At 42.7% G+C, this 10,817-nt stretch overlaps 1 protein-coding gene across 1 annotated transcript; it reads right to left on the bottom strand.

Moving 5' to 3' along the window:
• Positions 1-1,886: 1,886 nt before the first annotated feature.
• On the bottom strand, positions 1,887-7,144 carry dhh (desert hedgehog signaling molecule). The gene is made up of 4 exons (XM_068597004.1): positions 6,956-7,144; positions 6,156-6,590; positions 3,144-3,405; positions 1,887-2,984 (listed from the first exon to the last, which is right to left on the bottom strand). Exons 2-4 carry the CDS (start codon positions 6,462-6,464, stop codon positions 2,185-2,187), a joined length of 1,371 nt encoding a protein of 456 aa, XP_068453105.1. The 5' UTR covers positions 6,465-6,590; positions 6,956-7,144; the 3' UTR covers positions 1,887-2,184.
• Positions 7,145-10,817: the final 3,673 nt, after the last annotated feature.

Below are 10,817 nucleotides of genomic sequence, written 5' to 3' on the forward strand. Positions count from 1 at the left end.
GAGAGAACAAAAATCAAGAATTTGTTGAACAGGATGAAAGTAATTTAGCTTTCTGAAGCTCCATGCCACTAAATAAATAATTGCCTTCCAAATGTGACTTGAAGCTGAAACTTAAGAAACATGCTGATATACACACCACAATCATTTAGATTAACCCAGCAGTACCAAAAGGAACCAAATGAAAAAAAACATGCTTTTAAAGGCTTTTTGACTTCAAAGAATAAAAGTGGTTTTGTATTAAGTCCTACACTTTTAATAATTGTTCATTGTATTAGACAATAAATAAGTAGTCTCTGAGGTGTTAAAATAAGCCAATAAAAAGTAAATTGCCAGGTAAGGTCTGGGGTTTAATCACGGATGGAGTCATACGCTCTTTTGTCCATCAGTTCAGGTGTGGTGATGTGAGAAAGGTTATTCATAATGTTTGACAAAACAATATATAGCACTCAAATATTTTAACATTCAATACAAACCCATACAAAATCTCCACTGGTGCATCTTTCTCTTTCATGTCTCTAAATGTTGTTAACAAATAAAACTTGTGTAATCATTATTTATGCCTGCTGCCACTGATCTGTATTTTAAAAACTAACATATATTTTAGTCAGGAAATGTGTGCCTCCCTGTGTACAGGTTTTCATTTTGAAAATAGGTTATTACGAGTCCCCCTGACAGGATTAGTTAACTCCCCATTCAGCTTTAGCAAGATTGGATTAGATTTTGGGGGGCTGAGACAAGGTGGAAGACAGTGACTGATTGGCCAATGGATGTAAATAGAGGATGGTATTAGGACAAAGGGCTTTTCCTATTGGCCAGACAGCAGGGCCTGTGCCTTCCCATCTGCCTCCTGTTTCTCAAGGATAATCCCCTAGAATACCTCCGCAGATGTTTACAACAGAACGTAAACCTAAAGTAGAGAATACGATTTAAATTCTCAGTATGATTATTATTATTACAGTTATATACTTTACAGATAACTGAGAAAAAATAATGTAGGCTACTTCTACAGGATACAGTTTGTTCTCTGAACATATTTTCTGTTTTCTGTTGTGTTGAGTTATCAAGTCAAATATTTGCTATATTGTCAATAAACTACAAGTATTACAAATTGTTGAATTACAGATCTAGAGTAGGTATTATACAAGGGCATTTAAGAAATAACATAAAATAAAGAGGCTGAATCTCCGTTTCTCCACAAGGGGTCATACAACGTCGTACTACCTCTCATGAGCATGTGACAGAATAATATAAATATAAATGTTGTAACAGGGAAAATGGAACAAAATACATGTGTGCAGAATGGTAGACTTAATGCAACAAAATAGAAATAATTGTACTTTGCCACCAACAGATCGATAATAATAAATCGGTCTCCCTTAAGATTATAAGACACCTGATCTCTCCCTTGAAGTAGCTATGTGATAAAGTCTGTGATGTCGACAAGGTGGTGGCACAGTGTGGGGAATATTAAGTACGTCTGGGCTTTTCATTAACCAGTCCGCTGCGGGAATAGATTTCCACAGAGCCCTTGAACACTGTAACATACATAATACACAACTATGACCCCAGAAAGCCTCTTTCTGCACACGTCTCAGCTGTTTCACACTTTCTAAACAAGCTAAAGACAAATCAGCTTCACTGACTCAATTTCCTCAAGAGCTGAAGAAAAAGCAGAGTGTTGCTTATTAAAATTACATTTTAATTTGTGTTACAACATGTGAGGACATACAATACATGAAGTGGAATTATTATATTAAAATGAAACATTTATATATTATGATTCATAAAGTACAAAAATAAAGATTCTATTGTAGGAAAATTCATTTCTATCCCATTAACATTATATATACACACACTTCATATTTGTGTGTATTTCACACAAATAGGATGTGTTATATATGACTGAAATAATTAAAAGAAATAACATGACATACAAATAGACTCCAGTCATTTTGAAATTACTTCTTTTTACATGAACCTGCTCAGATAAATTGTCTCATCCAACCCAATCTCCTATAAAACATCACTTACGTATTAGCATGTAAATCATTATAATGCAGACATTGGTGAAAAAAGCAAGCAAGCCATTCAAGTGCTTTTAATTTATTAAAGTAATAACAGGAAGTGTTAGGGTAAATACATCAAAGCTATATACACTGACATAGTGTGTATAGTTTTAGGCTTTTAAGGATGAAATGCGTTTGAGTCTAAAAAGATACATCCCAAACTGTACAGTAATCTCGCATACCAATGCACATCTGATGTCTGCTTCTCTTTCATTTCCATCCTCAGAGGTTCACTCAGGTAGTCTTCCTGGTTCAGAGTGCCATTATTCACACACACATCTGCTCTGTCCTTTGCGGCCAAAGTGCTACAATGAGTTTTGGTGCAACCCGTTTCACTGTCTGTGGTCTGCTGTTCTTTTCTCGTCTCCCCCCAAAGTAGCTGGTTGAATGAGGAAAGGAGTCGCACAGGTCCAAATGCCCAGTGTGCAAGTCTGTGGTCATCCACCAGAGCATAGCTGGATGCCAGCACTCCTTCAACAAACACAGATCCAGCTTCTGTTAAGGGAGCATACACTCCCATACTCTCTTCTTCTGAAACGGAGATGATTCGAGATGGACGCACTTGAGCCTCGGCTGTATGGATGAGAACGCAGTCTCCAGTTTTGGCTCTGCTAGCAAACTGGGCCTGATACTCACGACTGTCGAGTGTGCAATGTGAGGCTAAAAAGACCAAATGATGAGGAGTAAGGGCCAATCGATGGCCATCTTCTGTCTCCAGGGAAAGAAAATCAGACCAACTTTCTTGGTCCTGGTGCAGAAACAAGAGTACTTGGCTTAACACGACTTCGCCTGTCCCAGACAGGGCCATGACCCTGTCGCCGGCGGCCAGGGATGACAGGCTCTTCTGCACCCCTCCAGCAACAGTCACCCGGGCCCAGCCTGGGAAACAGCCACCTTTTTCCACCGCAACAGAGTGATCTGCAGGAAAATCAGCATAAAAAAAGCCATAATGACTAAACTCAGATTGTGTTTGGTTTTTTGTTTTAATGTCCTGACACCATCCAGAGAATTGATGTAATTTGACACAGTTACCAACATGGTCTTGTATGAAAGCTCCATCGTTAAAAAAAAACTTACCAGCCTTCACTGAGCAGTGGATGTGATATTTGGACTCATAGTGGACCCAGTCAAAGCCAGCCTCCACAGCCAGCTGGGCTAGAAGGCCGTACTTCTCTGTTTCTTTATCGTCAGTGGTTATATCCACGGCCCGACCTTCATAGTGCAGAGAGCCGGGAGGGTGGTGGCCGTCCTCATCCCAGGCCTCTGTCACGCGCAAGTGTACCCCCGGCCACTGGTTCATCACTGCAATCGCCAACCTGTTCAAACAGTCCTTACAGCGCTGGAAACAGAATGACACAGTGGTAAGTTGTTCAGTTTAAAACATAATTAGCTGATCAGCCAACATCCGCTCATCACAGATATATTGTTTTGACACATATGTTGGACAATAAGTAACAGGAAATTGCTGTACAGAAATGCCAACGATGCCTTTGAGGTCATTTAGAAATTGTCTTCATAACATAGTTTGTCGACCACGAGCATTGACAATCATTGTCCATTTGTAAATATCTTAGCCATAGTTCTTTAGTAGTAGTTCTACACCAGTCAAAAAGAATCAAATATGAGTCAGAGTCTAGTGTGACATTATTGTCAAGAAAAAATAAGATTGGGTTCCGATAACTGGTTCAATAGTTATTAAAATACCCAGATTCATTATGACAGGATGAATCATTCAGGGATTTATTTAATCTAGTAGGCAGCCGATATACATTATATAACATACTTAGTTCTTGATTATTAAATTATGTATTATTTTTTGTTGGGAAAAAGAGAGAGAGAGAGAGCTAGAGATAGAGATAGATAGATCCACTCATAATCATTTTCAACAACAAACTGGTGTAACTAATAACACCTTCCTGCATAGCAATGTTATGTTTTTTTAAAATTATAATCCCTTTCTATTTTGCCTTTTAAAATGCTTTGAATGTTATAGCAAGAGGGAAATGTTTATTTCAAAGACAGTAGTTTTAGACTATTTTTAGTCATTCTGTCTGCAGCATGTGCTGTGTACCGGGACAGTCGAAAAAAGAAACATGCATTGTCACATTGTACATAGAAGAGCACACAGTGAAATTTAACTTTTGCATTTAACAAATCTTAGTATTAGGAGCAGTGTTAAGTTGATACGCAGCGCTATGGAAGCAGTTTGAGTGTTTGGTGCTTTGCTCAAGGGCACATCAGGAGTGCCAGTTACCAATCTGACTCCTCTGCAGCTACCAGCAACACATGCCGTACTTAAATTGGCAACCCTCCAGTTCCCAAGCCAAGCCCCAACAGACAGAGCTACTGTCCTAATAATGTATTAACAAAGCGGAAGGCACAGCCTTAGTGTACAAGTAGTATGACAGCATGAAAGCCGACTATACACCTCAGTGCACAGACGGAGTTCAGAGAAACACAGAGGAAAAATGATCACACAATTCCTCCTCTTCTCTGTTAAAGGCCATCTCAACCTTGCTCCAAAAATCAGAGTACAAGAACAAAGCTACTGTAGCCAGTGTTGCACATTCCTTGGCCTTTTCGACAAGGTGACAGAATAATCAAGGCCATTCTCTGTCTTTTCCAGACAGTTTTCCAGTTCCTCCCCTCCCCCCCCCCCCCCCCGAGACATTTGATCAGAAATTAGAAGATCAGAAATGTGTACAGTGACTCTTCACACCAACGTGGTCCATGTTGTGACAGACTGTGTCAGCATTGTCGTGGGCACTGAAAATGACATCGTCATCAAACGAGTCAATCCATTTCATTATCTGGACAGTTAATTCTCTTGAGATTGCGGTTGACAAAATAAAGCGCTTCTTGCTACAGAGTATAAAATGAGGGTTGGTAAAAAAAAAAAACTTTAAAAAAAGCGATGAGAGTGTGAGAGATGGAGGGAGAAAAAGCAGAGTGAGAAGAAAGCAGTGTAGCGGAGGGCCGAGGTTGGGAGTAAAGAGAGAGAGAGAGCAGAGGGCAAGAATGTATGGGCATGGACTTGGGAATGTGACAGCAAGAGTGAGAAAGCGAGAAGGAGAGAAAACAAACTGGTTACATTTTTTCTCGCAATGCCATTGAAGAGAGGCGTTTCATTGTCAGAACTACAATAGTCGCTTTACCGACGGTGCCATTACTTCAGCAGGCGGGAATTTTGTATAGGCGACCCCTACGAGTCTCCAAATGACGCACAAAGAGAGTCTTTCACATCTGGGTAAAAGAAGGGCACATGCACACATACACACACTCAAACTGGGCACACATATACGGCCGCAGATTTCTATCACATACAATCACTCGAGGAGGGGAAGGAACACAGATTTGTATCCCAAACAATCACAGACAATCTGCAGCATCCAAAGCAGGGCGACATCCGAGTGTCAAGACACCCGGTGGTCAATTTCAGCCGTGTGGGATTCAAAAAGTCAAAAAGCATCCAGGTCTTAAATCCTCTGTGCGATCGATTGTCTTTTCTAGACATGAATGTGGATACCTATCACCAGTAAACATTCAGGAGTTATAGTTTAAGTGCCACCCAGAACCCGTCATAGGAATAGTTTGATTTCCAATAACAAAGACTTTGGTTAAAGATAAAAAAGGAAGTGTTCCTGAAGGGAAAGGCAGTCTCTTAAGAGGTAGTGTTGAATTACATCCTGATCGTCTTATCTTAAGAAAAGGAAGGGGAAGTTTAGTTAAAACTTACACACTCTATGTGAAAGAGTTGTTTGAGCGTTAAGAGCCTGGTAAGGGAAGGTACTGCAAACAATGAATGAGGTGATACGATTTGATTTGAACGTGCCATGCTGGGTAGCATGGTATGAGCTGTAAACTGATGTCCCTTCATGTGAATGTAGTTAATCAAATTTCCAGCAAAGGGTATGGCTTGAAAAGGTTCCAGAGACACCAGAGAGCGCATCCTTTTCAGGCTACTCTCTGCACTGTTACCTGGTATCACTGGGGATAGTGAAAACAAGTGATCCACGGTATCATTCTATTCTACAACGTCCTTAAAACTTGCCATGATTGAACTGGACACACACAACACACTGGCCTCACCTTGGTCATGAAGCGGTCTGCGTTGGTGTTCTCCTCATCCTTGAAGACAATGTCAGGGTTGTAGTTGCACACCAGCTCATTGAAGCGCTCAGAGGCGCGTGTGATCTTGCCTTCCGCTCTGCCGCTGGCACCGAGGTTGTTTTCTGAGAAGTTGGGGAAAAACTGCTTGTAGTGCATGGCTGTGAGTTTCCTGGCCCTGGAGCGGATGCCGTAGCCAGGACCCGGTCCGCATCCCTGGACCAGCCACATGCAGGTCCACAAAGCAAGCAGGCCGAGATGTGCCAGGCGGGCCCACCAGGACTGCGTCATTGGGGAGGGATGGGGCAGGACTCAGTGGCTCGCCGTGCCTAAAGTGGTACCCCAGTTCCAGGTGTGTAGTAGCATGTGAATGAGGGTGACATCTCGGTCCATTCCAAATCATATGTGGTATGAGAGCTGATGATTAAAAAAACATAACAAAAAAAATATTATTTGTTGGGATATGGAGGAACTTCTTCTTTCTGTGTTCACTCATGATACAACATACGTTTTATAGTACCAATCTGTTGGTTTGACCCTTTGCAATGCTTTGATGACTAAAAGTAGGGTTACAGCCTAATGAATAATGTGATTGACCGAAATCTGAACTTTAAAGTTTCTGAACTTAAACTACGGGACACACTACGTCTCTAAGATTTCTCTCCAAAGATTCCAACATCTATGTCCAGCGTTTACGCCTTTTGTGAACTGAAAGTCATCTTCACATCGCAGTTACCAGTCGAGGCGCAGGTGTTTTTTTTCTTGGGTTTCTAGTCACTTACCGCTAATCTGTCTCCACGCAGTTCCTTAGACGAGACGAGACACACAAACTGACGCACAGCAAAAGCTCCACGGCTCCCTGTAATTCCTATGGACGCTCCCGTGGCGCTCTCATCCTCTTTGTCCATCCAGAAATGTCTCCCCTGAGATTTCTTTCTTCTTCTCTTCTTCGTCCACCGTCTTCTGTCGCGTTTCAGAGCTCCTGGCCACCTTGCACCAGCCATTGGGTCTTATTAGCGTCCGGACAAGATTGCCCTCCCTTCCTCTGCGCGCTCCCACTGCGACAGCACACGCCTCCAATTCAACCTTACAAAGGACAAATGATTAACCTACTCATGTTAACAAAATGACCGCCCCCCCCCCCCTTTCCCCTCCACCCTTCATTAAATATTAACGCTTAGTTAAAGACAGTTTTGGAAACGTTTCTACATCGAACTGCTCCATCAAGTGAAATCAATTAACTATCTTGCCACATGCTATTTTAGAGCACATGTGGTATATTTAGAGTAAAAAAAACGTATGTCAATTGAATAACTAAACCAACGTGGCCTTGCTATTGTCAGCTCAACCCGCCCATCAAAAGTGGATGGGTCAACTGCGATGACCTTGTGCTGACGGTATTAATAGACACAGTTGAAGGTAAGGTGAGGGAACACTTGTGTCCAGCCTTGACACCCCTGACTCGGACTTACAGTGCTGTCTTCCTGTGTTCGGGGAGCCAGCCTGACCCCCCCTGAACCCTGTGCACCCAAGACCTCTCTACTGGAAACACCCGCTGGCCACATCAACATATTATTTTTATCCTTCTCAGAACAATAGCTGGGAGTCATAAAAATGTGTCAGATAATTTCCAAAGAGGGGTTAGAAAAGAAAGGCATCGTTGTGTCTCAGGGATCTGACGTGTGCAATCACATACGGAAGCTTAAATTAATGGCGAATTCAAAGGTCGAAGTGTGTCACTGTCCTATCTGCAGCTTCCTGGAACACTTGAGGACTTAATGATTCGTGGTCAGTTTCTTGACAGTGACTTTGTTTTAAATAATCTTTAGCCCACTCACAACAGAGCGGCTGTGCAATGTCTGGTGGTTTAGATGCGTAGTTGTTTTGCCAGTGCATATCTTGAGTTGATGCAATTGCATTTTAAGGATGCTACAAGATTAAATAACTACCAAGGCACTTTCATCCAACGAGAATAGATACATTTTTACCAGAAGAGAACCTGTGAACATCCCATTTTGCGTTTTGTGCCTGATCTAAAACAGCACTTACAATGAGCTTGTGTGTAATGAAGAAGCAGAGGTCACTGAGCTCCACAGTGACCATGGAAAGGCATCCCTGTTAGGGACGTTTTCAGAAGATCCCAGGATGTTGTAGGGAGGGGTGGCAAGGCAAAGCTGCATCTTCCTGTCCTTATGATAAACATGGAAGAAGGCTTAACTCTGGCCCAAGCAACACAGATGAGAGATATCAGCCTTCGTGACAAATGCAGGGAATGACTTAATCAAAAACAAAGCAACACACACACACTTTCACATCTACAATTAACCACACCGATGTTTCTCTTCAAAGCCGTACACGAGACGAGATTTCCATCTGACATAAAAGGGAAAGGAAGGAAGCAAACATCTCTGCAGGTTGGAGATGGAAATAAAGTCACTCTTATTCATTTTTATTTTGGTACCCCCATCCTCCTGCCTCCCCCTGCCTCCTTCTGGGTCTCAGCATTTCACTCCCCCATTTCAGGATGGGAGTACATGGCCGGGTGAACGGTTGCGTTTCCTGCACAGCCACAGCGTAGACAGCAAGATCTTTCCTGCCTGGGTTAGCCTACCCTGCTTTGTTCTTTCCAAATGAACGCCTATGTTAGCACCTGCTCGTGGTCAATTTAAGCACACACTTTTTTCAGTAACTGACTAGAGCACTAATAATGGGGGAGGGGAAAGGGAGGGGGGGGGTGGAAGACGTCTACAAATGCAGATAATAATGATATTGGGGATATATTTATTGAAAGGACGCAATCATTTTAAAATAGCAATTTGGTTTTGGAGCAATGCTGACTTTGACATCTCAAGTGTCTCTTGGAGCTGAATAGACACTCTGTAGGATCCACTTCCTCAGATGGAGGCCATTGAGATGGGGAGGGGAGGCCAAGGAACCAACACCCGACCACCTCCCTCCCCTCTCCACCTCTCTGTCCACCACCACTCAGCCCATTCCACTGTCTTTCACCGTGTTATCAGTGTAGGAAGAGGCAGGGTGGTGCATTCTGATGTGGCTACACACTGGACGAATCTTGTCCTATGTATTGTAACTTTGTTTGTAGGTACTGGCCATGCTATACCTTTAAACACACACCTATCACTGCATGCGTCATGTAGCATACCACACACAGTCCAGGTTTTAAGTTGCTTTGCCTTTACAGAAGGAGCACCAGTGAGTTGAGGTTGAGGCGATGCTGCACCGAAATGGACAATAGACCGAGAAGGGTGGAACTTCCTGGCCCCATACAAGCAGGTCAAAGGTCAAACAAGATAACACACATTGTATAAATTACATACTCTATGCTGTAGGACTCTTTTAAATTGACGTTTCTTTCTAAAAATCCATGTCACGGCATTCACCCAAAGTCATCCAATGAAACAAAGGCCTGCTGCCGTCAACTGTGTGAAGCAAGTGTGCCGTGAGTGTGCAAGCAGGATGGAGGGCAGCTATGCCAAGCGGACAGTGTGACCCATTATCAGTTGATTAGCGGGCAAGTCTCGCCTTTTCCTGTGAGTGGTTGGGTATTTGTAAGCATACAAACGAGGGAATAACAGCCCTTAATGCGCTCTGGCACAAACTTCAAATGGTCGACTGTCAGGAAAGCTAATCTGTGTCTTTTTCCCCCCTTCATTCTTATGTTTTGACAATAAAGATAGCATATCTCATCCCATTATAAGCTGGCAGTCTCCCGCCTTGCCCCTGATATACCCGACATCCAGTCCAATAGAGTGTGTTACCCAATGGGACTGCTGGGACACTTTGATTGCACTGCTATCGACCTTTATATTTTTCTGCAGGGAGAGGTGCTATCCTAGTGTTTCCCCAGCTGAATCCAAGGTTGAGGGATATATGTGTTGTTATAAGCTGTGTGTGTGCGCACAGAGAGCAGTTTTAGTTGTTCTCCCAATAAAACCTAAATACCTGAGACACTTACGTACGTTTATGTGTGTGTATGTGTGTTTGCGTGTATCTGGTTTATACGTCACTTCCTCAGAGGGTCACCAGTCTCCAGATGTGCAAGTTATGTTACAGCGACATTTTAGTTCATTTCCTTTTTGCTAAGGAAACACAGTGCAAAACAAAAGCCAACTCAAATAAGCTTCATTAACATCCAACAAAACAAAAAATGCAAACAAAAATCAAGAGGGAGAAATTAATCAGAGTCTGGGTTTTTTGAACCGACTTCAGAAAAATTAGAAACGGAAATGAACAATGGGCAAGGAAAAGGAATGGAAGAAAGGAGGTGGGTGGCGGGGGCGCGAAAGAGTGAATGTGAGTGGACGCCGCTTCTCATTCTGATGTGCGGGGTTTTTATCTGGCAGTTGCATCAGAGTGGGAAAGCGTGGGCTACGGCTGTAGTGGCGTCGCGGCTGGACATTGCTGACAGACAGGCCAAAATATGTCTTTCTTCTGCTGCTGATTAAAGAAGTGCAACAAAAGGGTGGAGGGACAGAGAGGACAGACACCCTCACCAGTCACATCCACCCATGGGATCAGCCACAAAGTAGTTACAGTTCATGAAATGTAACAAACTCATAATGGCATCAAAGAGAGTTTACAGTACAATTCCCCTTGATGTGTATCCAAAATGACACAAAGTAG

Source organism: Clinocottus analis, unplaced genomic scaffold (assembly GCF_023055335.1).
Source record: "Clinocottus analis isolate CAN_PGR_092001 unplaced genomic scaffold, fCliAna1.0.p SCAF_4, whole genome shotgun sequence".
Lineage (NCBI taxonomy): Eukaryota > Metazoa > Chordata > Actinopteri > Perciformes > Cottidae > Clinocottus > Clinocottus analis.

What these genes read in the sequence shown, in the direction of transcription:
- dhh (XM_068597004.1), bottom strand. Translation starts at nt 6,464, where the DNA reads ATGACGCAGTCCTGGTGGGCCCGCCTGGCACATCTCGGCCTGCTTGCT. An exon ending in CAGACCGCTTCATGACCAAG is followed by an intron (nt 3,406 to 6,155) that starts GTGAGGCCAGTG and finishes TTCTGTTTCCAG; the next exon opens with CGCTGTAAGGACTGTTTGAA. An exon ending in CCACTGCTCAGTGAAGGCTG is followed by an intron (nt 2,985 to 3,143) that starts GTAAGTTTTTTT and finishes ATTTTCCTGCAG; the next exon opens with ATCACTCTGTTGCGGTGGAA.